This window comes from Schistocerca serialis, chromosome 9 (genome assembly GCF_023864345.2).
Source record: "Schistocerca serialis cubense isolate TAMUIC-IGC-003099 chromosome 9, iqSchSeri2.2, whole genome shotgun sequence".
Taxonomy (NCBI): domain Eukaryota; kingdom Metazoa; phylum Arthropoda; class Insecta; order Orthoptera; family Acrididae; genus Schistocerca; species Schistocerca serialis.
Genome location: NC_064646.1, coordinates 248648214 through 248663146, shown reverse-complemented (window position 1 = coordinate 248663146; position 14933 = coordinate 248648214). Strand labels below are relative to the sequence as shown.

Here is a 14933-nt window from a genome sequence, read left to right as displayed (position 1 = left end):
GGAAGGTTAGGGATGCACTTCACTTTGATTTTTGCAAGATATTCAGCAACAGCATTGGCAATATACGGCCCAGCTACAATATTGGCAATATATGGCTGCGCATTATCATGGTGCAGCATCCAGCCTGCATCAAGGAAATATTGCCTTTTGTGCCTGATATGGACTTGCAATATTTTCAGGTCAACCCTGTAGTATTTTCCAGTTACTGATGTGTGTGCAGGTACAACATGCTGATAAGCCATTCCATGAGTATCAAAGAATAAGATAACCATAACTTTCCCAGCAGAAGCAACCACTTTTGCTTTTTTGCAGGTTGGTGACAAAGGAGATTTCCACACTGAGCTTTGCTGTTTGCACTCAGGCTCAAAATGATGTAGCCAAGTTTCATCAGCAGTGATTACATTTGAAAGAAACTCTGGATCTTCCTCTAACATCAACTTTAACTGCAAGTGGACCTGCATGCGAATGCCCTCTTATTTGGGAATCAACAGTTTTGGAACCCATCGCACACAAACACCTGTCATGTGTTATTTTTCTGTCAACAATGTGTGGGTGGCATCCAATGAAATGTTCAGTAGTTCAAAAAGTGATCTTGAGGTAATTCGTTAATCCTCTCTCACAATGACAGCAACAGTGTTCATGATTTCTTCCATAAGAACAGTAACTGGAGCACTGGGTCCACCTTCCTTTGAAATTGATTGTCGCCCTTCTTTAAACCACCTTCGAGCTGTTCTGTAGGGAAGAACAGACTCTCCATAGGTCTCCTGTAACATTGCATAGGCCTCAGCTGAAGATTTGTTGAGACAAAAGCAGAATTTCAAAGCCGCATACTGTTCTTCACGTGTTACCCCATTGCAGCGGTAGGTGATACTGACGTTGTCTGCCTCTAACAGGTGGGAACCAGGAGTCCCAACAACGAAAGTACTATGGCATGTTTGTTGCACATTAAGCTAACAGACTATCATAAGATTAAATTTTAGTGCGAGAAATTATGACCGTAAAAAAATTATGATCATTCTTCATTGAACAGCCCTTGTATTTCTGTCATTTAACTTTAAACTGTATAATCTGACGGCATGTCAAAATATAAGGAAGTTTGATCAGCATCCCCTATCTGGCCAAGATAGTATTGGTTATCAGTGCACCACCTCATTACAAAGCACTGAAATTCCACAAGTTTTCTTGATAATTTTTCAGTAGTTGCTGCAAAGTGAAGCTCACTTCCAAAATGAAAAACTCTGTGCTTCATAAAAAGACTAATACAGTTGTGGCCAGCCTTAAAATTTTTCATTTTTTACACTTGAGCAGTTTCATCTGCCTTAATTTTTAAAATTTCAGCATTCACAGGCAGAAATTTCTCATGTTGTTCCTTAACAAACGCGTTTGAAATTACTTCAAGAGCATGATACTGTACACACCCAAATAATTTGTCTCTTTGCAGTTACCACTGTCTGATGCTGCTTTCAATGCCGCATTGCAGATCTGCAGTACGATTAGAACTTTTTTTCTGAAAAAGAAAAACTTCCTTCTTGACTTAAGACTTTTAGGATGAAGTATATCAGTTTCTTCAAATATAGCCTTAAACTGTCCAACCTGTTTGCTTAATGTAGGACTTTCAGTAGGATTCATATCTTAATTTATACATTCCAGATTTCTCATGAAAACTAGTACCAGTAGCCATATCATGTTTGTATGTTGTTTATTACTGTGTAAACTTATTGTGGTGCTGCAATTTTTCATTGTGTTTACTTGAGTTTACAAGGGTGGCAATTAAACCTTACCTGCATCATACCGGGTTGAGGGTTCCACTCAGCTGCCGTCACAACAGCACTTGTGGGGTTTCCATTTGGTCCTGTAGTGCAATTTGCATGGCCTGCTGCAGAATTTCTGGATGCATACAGAAGACCCAAATCTTGCAAAGCCTGTTGAAAAACAATTACAGAAAAATATGAATAATCTGTAGTGTAACATATCACCTAGGGGAAGTGATGTGTTGTGTGGCATCTGTGAAACAAATGAATTGCCACCGTAAAAGTTTTATTTAATTAATGAGCTAGTGTGGTATGCTGTTCAGAAGTTTGTTTTCTTTATTTGAATTTATTCTGGAGTGGATGGATGCAGGGTATCTGCAAGTTGGGAAGACAATAGCACTCTTACTACATTTCGCAGTACCTGCCATTTGGGCAGTCTATTCCATGTTGTCGGGTCCTGTCTTGGAGGTATGGCGCTCATCGTGGAAAAAGAACTGCTGTGACAATCAAAAAGAACAGCAGAAATGGAATGAATGTCAATTAATATCAAATGAAATTGTAATTGATACAGCTTGTTTGTCAGAAAGTATTGTATTAGCTGCTTGAGTACTGTAAGGAATCGGTCAATATATGAATGTTAAAGGAGGAGGTCTCTACATAATTTATTGGTTGAGAGAGACCTTTTTACCTTCCAGCACAGAAGAAGCTGCAGAAGGAGAAAAAGTCTATATCAACAAACACATACACAGTTAGTCTGATCTGGCAGTTTGAATGCAGAATTTTTGATCAATAGTAATGGTAAATTCATTTATGAAAATAGTACATCACGTAAAATACAGACTGGGTAGACCACTTCAGATCTTTCAGTAATGTAACCATTAAAGTAACATGGTTTCTCTTGAGAAGCTCTTTTGCATTTCGCAACAAACTTTTATTTAGATGTAACTATGGACAAAATTCACTGCTCAAGTCTAATCATGGAATGTAAATTGCTGAGTGATGAAAGCATGAACAGAATGCTATGCAAATGAGCTTAGGTACTTAGAACAATATGTGATGCATTTAAACTTTCACTTATAGTTTGGCCAAATTAAAAGGAAAATTAAAATAAAAAACAACAAGAATTATAGTCAGGAAAACCATGCTTATCTTTTTAATCAGCCTCAACATGGCTTCCTTGAAGGAAAGCTGTATGATGGTACCTTACTCCAGTATGTGCGATCATTTTTGTAGGGTGATTAAAAAAGCAGTAAAACTATATATACAAAGGATACTATGAAAGTTATGCAATACAGCTTTACTTATTTACTTTTTTTGCAAAGTAATTTCTGCCATACTGAATACACCTATCTATCCTCCAACCCCAATCCCTAAACCAGTTCTCCCAAGTTTCTGTAGGGAATAAGGCACACTCATTATCCTACGCCCTCAAGAGGTCCTTATCCCTTGAAAACAGCACTCCTTTCACCTCCATTTTCACATGCGGGAACAATGCAACATCACGCAGAGCAAGGTATGGATTGTAAAAAAGGTTGCTCAAGAAGTTTCAGTGCTGTACCCTGCAAATATTCAGTGCATGCTTTGGCGTGGTGAGCTGGAGCATTGCCAAGATGTAAGAACCAAGTTTCCATTCCTGACTTCAGTCACAGGCTCTTCGAAGACTGGATGACTTTGGGCAGACACTGCTCAGTGTAACACTTGGCTATGACTGTCTTCTGTGTGTCCAAATCAGCATGCTCCACAATTCCACTCAATTTGAAAATAACGGTTATCATTTTCTTCTTTACTGATTGGGATTTTCAGACAGCTAAGAGTGTGTCATCATCTTCAAAGACTCAAACTTTGTTTTGTGTCTTAGGTTGGCACATCATAGTAATACAGCCAAGCCTCATCACCTATCATGATGTTATTCACATACTGAGATTGTCCTTTAGAAAACTTCTTTAACATCTCTCGGCACCAAGTCACATGCCATGCCATCTGCTGTTCACTCAGTCTATGTGGTACCCAGAGACAACAATGTTTCTGTACTTGCAAATGATCATGCAGAATCGAACAAATTGCTGGTGCATTTTGTCCTAAGGTATTCACTATCTGATTATAGGTCAATCGCCTGTCTTCGTCTATCATTTTCCTCACAGCATCTATGTTTCCCTCCACATCTGATGACCATGACCTTCCCATCGTCTCAGCATCCTCCAGAGTGAAATTTCCTCTCTGGAATTCTCTGTACCGCCTGAATATAGTTGTATGATGTGGACACAAACCACTGAGTGCAAGAGTCATTTCTTCAAAGCACTGGTCTATGTTTAAACCATGCACAAAGTTGTACAGCAGCACTACCCGAATCTCACTCTGTGACCATAATGCAATAGTAATCACTTCAAACTAACCCTGCTAGTGAACGACTGTGCCCACAGACTTGGCACAGCACCTGCAATGCAAGTGTGAAGTATTCTCAGAACATAGCAACAAATCGGCCTCCTGCGACTTATTGTAGCGTCGTATTGTAAACCAGTAATGAATTGGTTTGTCATCTGTAGATTCAACTTCGAACATAGCAAAATAAATAACTGTGGGCTGTGCGTACTATGGATAATTTTTGCAGTTTGATTAGAAGTTATCTCCTTCCCCTTCCCCAATGCGATTTGGGACGATCAGCATTATTAACAATGTGGCAACCATGTGCTACATACATAACTCGCCAATCATCAGTGTTTGATGCACATAGACCACTCGAAGAGGATCGGGTTTACTAGTTATAGTTATCATCAACAGGAAGCAAGAAGAGACCCAGCTGCATGCAACATTAATTACGCTTCGTAATTGTTAAAATATGTAGCAAACATATAAAAGTCATACAGATATTTCAAGAAGCTCTATTAAAAATGCCTTATTGGCTTATGTAATTTATATTTAAAATTATGTTCACTTATAATGGGATGCACCAACAATCATCTACACAAAACAGGAAGAAAAATATTTGGCCCCAGCTTAGGATTTGGTATTTGTCTCACAATGGGGTCTACAGAAGTGTAAAACCTGTGCTGTCCTCTCTTGACTGGGTAAGCAAATGAACATGTGAGGGTGGTTCAATAAGTTTGGTAAAAAAGAAAGAATTTTTTTTTTTTTTTAAAACATGTCACCTAACTTCTCACCATATTCTCCTCAGAGATATACGCACTTAGTCCAGAGATCCTTCAGTGACTGCAACTATCACTTCCTCATTTGACAAAAATTTCTTCCCAGTAAGACAAAGTTTCAAGTTAGAGAACAGGGAGAAGTCATTTGGAGCTAAATCTGGAGAATAGAGTGGAAGAGGAACCAATTCAAAGCCCATTTCAGACATTTTCACCGGTGTTATTGCTGATGAGTGAGATAGTGCATTATCCTGGTGAAATAACACTTTTTTTGCATGTTAACCTTAGCCTTTTTTCAGCCAATCAAAGTTTCAGATAATCCAATAATGAAGCATAATAGGGTCCAGTTATGCTTCAGCTTTTTTCCAGTTTTTCCCTGAGAATCCTAGAAAACAGTAGCCCTAATCTTACCAACTGATAAAATGGTCTTTGCCTTCTTTGATGCACTTTCACCAGCCACTGGCCATCGTTTTGACTGCTGTTTTTATTTTGGTATGCAATGATGGATCCAGGTTTCATCAACAGTCGCAAATCAGTCACAAAAGGTCTTGCGGATTGTGATTACCAGACATTGTGCTGAAATGCACTTCTGTTCAGCTGTGAGCATTTGCGGTACCCAACTCTCACACATCCTCTTTGTAGCCAAATCTCCATACAGGATATTATGCTCTCACTCAGTTGAGATGCCTATAGTCTCAACAATCTCATGAATTTTCATTTGGTGGTCTTGCATTATCACATCATGGATATTGTCAATAGTTTCCTTTGTGGTGACCTCAACTGGATGCCATAGTGCATTATTCCATTCTTTCACAGAAATTCGCCAGACTTACCAAACCACTCTCATAATATTACTGTACGAAATACTCATTAGGAGTTGAACCGCATGTTGGATACATCCAGCAATCACAGTCTAAAATGTGATTGCCTGAAAGCTCAAAATAAGCAGTCAAAGAGCGGTAGTCACATAGTCAACATACAGCTTTAAATAATTGCATATTTGATACCTCTTCTGGAACATCTGCCCAAAGTTACTATGAAAACAAGGTGTTCAGAGGCAAACATCTTTTACTGTTTTCCACAGAGGGCATTGGATTTGCTCTCCCTTTGATTTATCCAATGATATAACTTTCTTCAAAGTGGTACTAAAAAGCTATCAATACTTAGTCACTTATTAATTTAAAAAAAAAAAAGTTTTTACTATATGGCCAGTAATAGCAAGTAACATTAAGCTAAATCTATTCAGCTCTTAAAGAAACAATATAATTTTTCTATCAGATCTTAGTTCACTTATTTCACTTATATTTTTAACTTCAATCTTAAGAGCTGTTGTTGTTGTTGTTGTTGTTGTTTGGGGAAGGAGATCAGACAGCGAGGTCATCGGTCTCATCGGAGTAGGGAAGGACGGGGAAGGAAGTTGGCCATGCCCTTTCAAAGGGGACCATCCCGGCATTTGCCTGGAAACGATTTAGGGAAATCATGGAAAACCTAAATCAGGATGGCCGGATGCAGGATTGAACCATCGTCCTCCCGAATGCTAGCCACTGCGCCACCTCGCTCTGTATGATCTTAAGAGCTGCAGAAATTTAAAACATAAGGTATGGATGTGAGTCAGTGCTTGTATGGGAGTGCATAATAAGTTGAACTGTGTTGTGAAATATAAGGAATACTGAACAGCATGGCTTAATGATTTATTGAAAGCAAGAAGTAAGAAGGCAGGGAAAATATAAGTTTGGACTGAAGTACCTTCTACCACACACTGTATGCTGACTTGTGCAGTCTATACATATTACAGAAATTAAGTCCCCCACTGTACTTTTCTGTATCTATCTAAAGGCTGATCACAGGAACTGCTGTTGGGATTTTGATAGGGTTTTTGCTAATAGGTAGACTACTCAATGAGGAAGGTTCGTGTATATAATTTTTCATCATTATGCCAGAGAAGATAAATAGTGCGACTCGGGTGAAGTCATGGGGCTGGTCACTTGTTTTTACCTAGGTGATAACAATTTTATCTTCCAGTAGGATAATGGTGCTAAGCATAATACTATAAATACTACACAGAGTTCCTGTACAACACCCCAAAACAGCTTCAGACAATCCAGTCTCCTAATTTACAAATGCGGAGCCTGAACTAAGAGCAATCTTGTTACAAATAAAAGCAATACAATGAAACAATTTCCGAAAGCTTGGGGCTAAGGAAACTTTGAAATTGATGGAATCAATTAATAAAAATACAGTTCTCAATCATTCATTTCACTTGATGTTAGCAGAATAATTTAATTACAGAAACTACTTAAAAAAGAGGGGGACTGGGTGAAGATCACACTACGTATCTGACAAAATTATTCAATTCGATAGATAAAAAATCTGCTCACCAAGCTGCGGCAGAACACACAGATAAAGGACTGTTGTAACTGGCAAGCTTTTGGAGCCAGTAGCCTGCTCTTCAGGGAGTACAGTTGAAGGTGAAGAAAAAAGGATGAAGTAAAAGGACTGGAGAGGTCTAGGAAAAGGGGTACAGTTCAGGAAAATCACCCACAACTGCGGGTCAGGGGCGACTTACTATACGGGATGAGAAGGTCCCGTACAGTAAGTCTCTCCTGACCAGTGGTTCTGTGTGACTTTCCCAAAATCTACCTCTTTTCCTAAACCTCTTCAGTCCTTTTCCTTCAACCCTTCTGCCTGAAGACAGAGCCACTGGCTCCAAAAGCTTGCCAATTGCAACAGTCTCTGCCACCACTTGGTGAGTAGATTTTTTATCTATCCAGTTAAATAATTTTGTCAATAATTGATTGTTTTTGTTGTTATACTATGTATCTGAATACATATTGCATGATTAAAATGGATGACCAAGTTTTATTGTATTTGAAACAATGTTTCATTTTAATTATTTCATCTGCTTCTTATATAAAAATACTATATCAGCTATAATCTGCAGCACTTGTTCTTCTTAACAAGTTATTTGGATCCTAAACAAACTCCAAAGCCAAAACATCTAGGTGGCTGCATATTTTAATCTTAACACATATGCAAAACTATGTTCAACCCATAAAGTGACTTTCATGTTGTATTAGTCATACCTACACTAAATAGTAGCCAGAAAAGTAGAGCATGTTACTAAGTGATGTCTTGAAATGATACATTATTCTTCAAAAACATGGTTGTTGTATTTTTATGTTTGAAAATAAAACACTCGGCTCGAATATGATGTTACACTTTATTTCCTGGGACATTTGTGAAATAACCACACACACAGTGTCACCCTCTTTGTTCCCCTCAATATGCACTGCACTAAGTTCAGTACAGTTCCTTACTACTGCCAAATGAACACACAAATCAAATGAAATGAACAAATTTTACTTGCGTATTCCCTTTTGTAAGCCCATCAGATTTCATGGATGCTACTCACTGTGAACTGAGAGCCATGTTTGCATTCTGCAAGTTGTCTGATCTTTTCATTTGAACTCAGACTCTTGGTGCCAGAGAATTGTAATGTCAGAAGAGTGCTTACATTCACGGGGCAAAATGCTTCAGATTTACATGTAACAGAATTTCAATATTGTGAGTTATACCTCCATGTACCATTATGAGACAAAAGATACACTTCTTCTTCTTCTTCTTTCCTTCTTTCTTTCTTTCTTTTTTACAGTGAGTCGATATCAATATGATGTTACATTTTTCCAGGTCACATGAGCCATGGACATAAATATAAATTACAACACACAATTAAAACTGTTGTGAAGACCTGTGTACATATTCTCAAGTACAATTAATTACATGAAGGTCCACTGAGGCCAGATTTGTAAGAGTACAGTATCCCATCCAATTGGTATTAATTGATTATTTTAAAATATTATAATTTGTTTAGATTATTATCTTCAAATACGTAACAAAAATTAAGGCAGGTACCACTTCAAGACCAGCATTTCCTTTAAATAGTGAAAAGAAATTTCATATAGGCTTAAATCTTTTTAAATATGAACCTGTGAAACAGTAATCCTTCAAACTGGTTCATGTGTTATCCAGTTACAGCTGTATGTTGGCTTTTACTGATGCAAATTTATATGGAACAAGGTATGTAATTCATCCTGCAGAAAAAACATAATCGTACCTTTTTATCCAAGGGAGAAAGTTCTCCTGATGCAGAAGGTACAGAAACATGTACTGAACTAGCACGTAAGTTGATCACCAGTGCTGGGTTTACACTCTCCAACCATTTCATCAGCAAATGTGTCTCAGGCTGCAGGATGTGTTTTGGCAGTTCACCTACAAGGAAAACATATAAATCTTTATTTGAAAACTGAAACCTCATGAAACTGACATTATATTTCAGAAAACGATTTTCCTTGAATCTATAAATGATGAATTTGAGTAACATAAATAATTCCAGATAATGGAAAGTCCAGAAGACCATCTGGCCACAGTGGCCAGAGACGATGGTCACATGTGTATGAGTTGCACTTGTTTGAGTATGTGCAGGGTGGGGATGGGGTGGGGGGGGGGGGGCGGACATGCGTGTGCTCCGAGTGTTGTAGGGGTGAGTACAGAAATGGATTCAGGCGAGAGGTTCTGGGAAGGTCGCGAAGCTCTAAGCAAAGATAGGAGGTTGTGCTGGACTTCCAGGATGGGATAACTCTGGCACAGTCTACAGTTGGAGGAATCAGACATTCGGCAGAGGCTTTCTGCCAGGAAGTCACTCCAATTAACAATGTTGTTCGATACAGTTCCTCACAGTCGTTTAATGAACAAAGTAAGAGCTTATGGACTATCAGACCAATTGTGTGATTGGATTGAAGAGTTCCTAGATAACAGAACGCAGCATGTCATTCTCAATGGAGAGAAGTCTTCCGAAGTGAGAGTGATTTCAGGTGTGCCGCAGGGGAGTGTCGTAGGACCATTGCTATTCACAATATACATAAATGACCTTGTGGATGACATCGGAAGTTCACTGAGGCTTTTTGCAGATGATGCTGTGGTGTATCAAGAGGTTGTAACAATGGAAAATTGTACTGAAATGCAGGAGGATCTGCAGCGAATTGACGCATGGTGCAAGGAATTGAAATTGAATCTCAATGTAGACAAGTGTAATGTGCTGCGAACACATAGAAAGATAGATCCCTTATCATTTAGCTACAAAATAGCAGGTCAGCAACTGGAAGCAGTTAATTCCATAAATTATCTGGGAGTACGCATTAGGAGTGATTTAAAATGGAATGATCATATAAAGTTGATCGTTGGTAAAGCAGATGCCAGACTGAGATTCATTGGAAGAATCCTAAGGAAATGCAATCTGAAAACAAAGGAAGTAGGTTACAGTACGCTTGTTCGCCCACTGCTTGAATACTGCTCGGCAGTGTGGGATCCGTACCAAATAGGGTTGATAGAAGAGATAGAGGAGATCCAACGGAGCGCAGCACGCTTCGTTACAGGATCATTTAGTAATCGTGAAAGCGTTACGGAGATGATAAATAAACTCCAGTGGAAGACTCTGCAGGAGAGACACTCAGTAGCTCGGTATGGGCTTTTGTTAAAGTTTCAAGAACATACCTTCACCGAAGAGTCAAGCAGTATATTGCTCCCTCCTACGTATATCTCGCGAAGAGACCGTGAGGATAAAATCAGAGAGATTAGAGCCCACACAGGAGCTTACTGACAATCCTTCTTTCCACGAACAATACGAGACTGGAATAGAAGGGAGAACCGATAGACGTACTCAAGGTAGCCTCCGACACACACCGTCATGTGGCTTGCGGAGTATGGATATAGATGTAGATGTAGAGTGGCAGTGGTGGAATCTCTGTCTGTAGGTAGGATGATTAGATGAGGATCTGCTTTGAGGCTGTAAATGACTGTCCTTTCTTCTGCTGAAAGACTGGTGTTTTCAGGAAGGGACTTAGGTAATGATGATGGGGCCAGATTGGAGGTAAGGAATTCCTGGAAGGTGTCCAAGAGTTGGTCAGGTGGGAGGGGTTGAGGATCATGGTTGAATGGAGGTGTGAAATGGGAGAGGCAGGGTTCAGGATTGGGAACGTGGTGGCTTGGGTGGAATGATTGATGGAACAGAAGTGTTTCCATTGCAGGGGTCAGGAGTAGTCATTTGACAGGTCCAATGTTGTTAAATTTGGTTATAGGGCTGAAGATGAGATTTTTGGATAGGACTGAAACTTCTGTGGGGCTCAAGATTTTGGTGTAAAGGTTAACAACAGTATTCCATGGTTATTTAGGCTCTAAATTTACTGGACTGTTGGTACAGAGTTTTGGGGAAGGTGGCAAGTTGACAAGGTCAGGTACGCAGAGTCTGGCTGCTGTGAAGGGTTGACGGGGTGGAACACTGATAGGAGTTGCATAGTGGTGACCCAAGGTGGCAGCAGGAGGATGTCAGAAGGTTTGATAACATATGCAAGTGGTGACTGGAATGCTCTTCCAGGTGCTGGAGAACAAGGACTTCAGTTTCAGAGATGTTCTGAGATGCCTGTGCCATGGAGATATGTTTTTGCAGTACCAGGTTTGTGAGGCATAGGGACTGGTAGGATCCAAAAAAAAAGTGAAGATCACTACAAAAGGAGGGATGGGATCCAGAGAAAGTAATTTTTATCATTAGGCTATCTAGAATTTTTATGATTAGGCTATCTGGAAGGACTCTATGGCTTAGGCAGCATTTACCCAGAGAAAAGTATAATTTTCTATACTGATGCGGAAAGATGGAGTAGGGATTGACTGTAGCAGAGATGGCAGTTCAGAAATGGGAAATGACATACAAAATGCGCAAATGAATGCATTAGGTGGTTGGGAGGCCAGTTGGATAACAGAAAAAGATGGATAAAAATACAAGCTGACACGCCAAAATACGCCAAAATGCCCCACAACACTAGATTGTCTGAATTCGGCAGTTGGTAGTTATCTTTACAACACATTCACCACTCTCGAAATTATCCAGATCTTAACCTACAATAACCTACTATCCCCACAAACCTCCACCCAACAGTTTCTGCCCCATATGTCCTATCACCTTCTCACAACTCAATCCTCTCACCCTCAATGGGCACCATTCTTTGCCAGTGCACCCACCAGTCTCTTTCCTTCTCTATTCCTCTCCATTCCTGCTCCAACCCCTCCCTCTCCTCCTCCACAGCACCTGACACTGCACCTGCCAGCCTTGTCCTGCCACCATCTAGTGCCTCCACGCTCTGACAGACAGTGCTCTTCTCTGCCCCAGCCCATACCCTGCTAGCTCTAGTCCTCTCCCTTCACTGTTCCACTCCAGATTTCTGTTTTCATTCAATGCAATGGTTGCAGTCTGGCAGCTGTGGCCAAAGATAACAGTCATGTGTGCAGGAAGCACGCCTTCTTATGGGGATGTGTGTGTTTCCCTCTGTGTTCTGGAGGAGGCTTTGGCTGAAAGCTCAGTCTGACCATTGTGCCTGTTCGTAGCTCAATGTGTAATCTTTACAGTGAGTAGCAATAAATCCTCTTCAAAATTGTTGATATTCCAATCTCAACTTTGAATTGTTCAATTTTGATAAGCAGCTTTTCTTTCAGCCCACTACCCTGACATGCTTTCCTTCCGTACTATACTCTAAAGCATTACTTTACTCAGTGTTGTGAGTTAACGAGCATTTCGCTCTCATTTAAGTATATGGCCAAAAGCGTCAGCCCTCAGGAATTGTGAAACAAATTCTGTCGTCCAAGACTGTGTGCCACAAAGAGCACAGATTCACCACGAGATGGGAAATTCACAGCAATCTTATTGTGCTGAATGAGGAATAAGAGCTGTAGTGTGCGAGTGAGACAGACGAAAACCTACGTCATAGGGAAACCCCGTAGAAGCTGTTTGTGGCCAGGGAGATGTAGCAGTATTCCATATGGCGGGCCTAAGATCATCCATAAAGGGAAACATTTATGAAAACTATTTAATTCTGTAGTAATTCAGGGAATGAAGCCATAATAATTTTAATTTACCATCCTTCATAAATTTTCATGGTGATCCCAATAAAACTTGAATATTGATCATATCTGTAATAGTTCAGGATTTCCTGCCAAAGTGAAATTAACAAGTTTTGTAACAAAGACCTGAATGCTAAAATCTCAACGCTTTGGTCAATCTTAATGATCAACATTTCATATAGAAGCACATCATTAAAATGAGAAATGTTGTCAATATCAACTCTGTAACTTTATTTGTTTAAAAGATATAGTAAATTTAAATTATTAGTATTTTCAGTTAAGCGTCAGATCATCATTTTCTCCACACAAAATACATTGAACGATGACAGCTTGACACCTTATCAAATCATTAGGTAATAGAATATTTGTTGTTAAGTTTAGTGCATAATAGTTACTTCTGTTCTTTATTTATTTATCAGAAAGCACATTGGTGCACGGCTACTGGCCATGCCATTCAAAGCTAAGAAGGAAACTGTATTGGTTTTATGTAAAAGAATTTAACTTTTATTATGTAATGGATGTTATTGTTACTTTGTTTAGAATGTGAAAGCAGTCAAGCTTTGATTATTTAAATATGTTAAAATGTAAAATAATGCAGAATAAGCTGTAGCCAATCAGATGGACGGCTTCAGGAAAGGGAACTGCCCTAGTCAGTTGAGTGACGATATTCGGCACGCGGGACACACAGTTGGGGACGGGCAGAGCAGCCATTCGGGTGCAAACACCATAGTGGACTGACATCTTGGGTTGGCGGGTGTTCTGCTGGATATCAGCATCGTACTTGCACGATATTTCGGTCACGTAGCTCGTGGCCTTCATCAGGTGCACCTGATGAAGGCCACGAGCTACGTGACCGAAATATCGTGCAAGTACGACGCTGATATCCGGCAGAACACCCGACAACCCAAGATGTCATTAGATCGCCGGGAAAGCCTGAAGAGTTACACCATAGTGGACTGTTCAGATTGAGATGCAAAAGCGGACAGTCGGTCTTTAGGCAGCTAGAAAGTGAAACGACTTAGAAAATTTCACATTGTGTGGTATTGTGGGACTTAGTCTCTGAGCGGTGAGCAGCCGCGTGCCTGGTGTGAACTCTAACTTCTCGTGTAAATATCGAGGTGTAGTATTGGACTTGTGTTTTGTGATGAGATTGTGAGTGATCGAACTGTGTCAAATGGATATGCACTCTAGTGTAACAGTAACTCTAACTATGACCACTTTAGCTATTAGTTTGCTTTCTGAATAAACATTATTCTAACCAAATCGTAACTGTGTGGCCTACATCATTTATGGGCTGTTAATTGAGTTCCCGATATTATTATTATTACTGTTACTATGTGTTATATTAACTTTGTATTTCGGAAACTTGCCATCAGCTAGACAATTTAAACAAAGTGTCACAAGTGTCTAATTTAGGGTGTGTAGTGCAACACATGTGGTTCAGCCCCTAGACGAGTCTAAGCCAAGACATTTCGACGAAGAGGAACTGCATGTGATCCTGAACATCTTTTGGATGTTAGCTCACAATTGGGTGCTTGTCTGGGGTAGGAATTTGGAAAGTGTTAGTTGAGGGATAACAATCTTACAAAGTATTGGAGCAGGATTGGATTTTGGAAAGTGTTAGTTGTGAAATATGAACTCTGGAAAGTTTTAGAATTCGATTTGAATTCTGCAAAGGGTTTCCAAAAGTATTATCTGAACTTTAATAGGCGGGACCTCTTGCAAAAGTTAAATGTGAGATCAGTTCAGGACTGAATATTACATTTCTTTAATAGTTGTGAAATTACAATTGTAATTCCCACAGTTAATGATATTCTGTGATCTAGGTCCCAAGTCTGTGGCATTTTAGGCATTTTGCGTGGGGCCTCTGAGCTACAAATTTTGCAACAGTTGTGCTCACTGAGTTTAGCAGTGGTTAAAAGTAATAAAGAAGTAATGAGGAAGAAGAGACAACATTGAGAGCAAGTGTTTCCAGCCAGCAGCGGCATCGTCAATGGCGATTCATCACTCAGCGGCAGTTGCAGTACCACAGCAGATGCTATGAGATCTTCAGCATCAGTTTCAACTGCAGCATTGGCAGCAATACCATGGCAGA

General features: G+C 39.8%; 1 protein-coding gene across 1 annotated transcript in view; it reads right to left on the bottom strand.

Moving 5' to 3' along the window:
* Positions 1-14933, bottom strand: part of LOC126418594 (carboxypeptidase D-like) — a 261509-nt gene that overhangs the window by 38376 nt on the left and 208200 nt on the right. The window contains exons 22-23 of the mRNA XM_050085427.1: positions 9006-9160; positions 1782-1922 (exon numbers count right to left, since the gene is read on the bottom strand). Of these exons, the coding sequence (XP_049941384.1) occupies positions 1782-1922; positions 9006-9160 (296 nt within the window). The remainder of the gene's footprint in view (positions 1-1781; positions 1923-9005; positions 9161-14933) is intronic.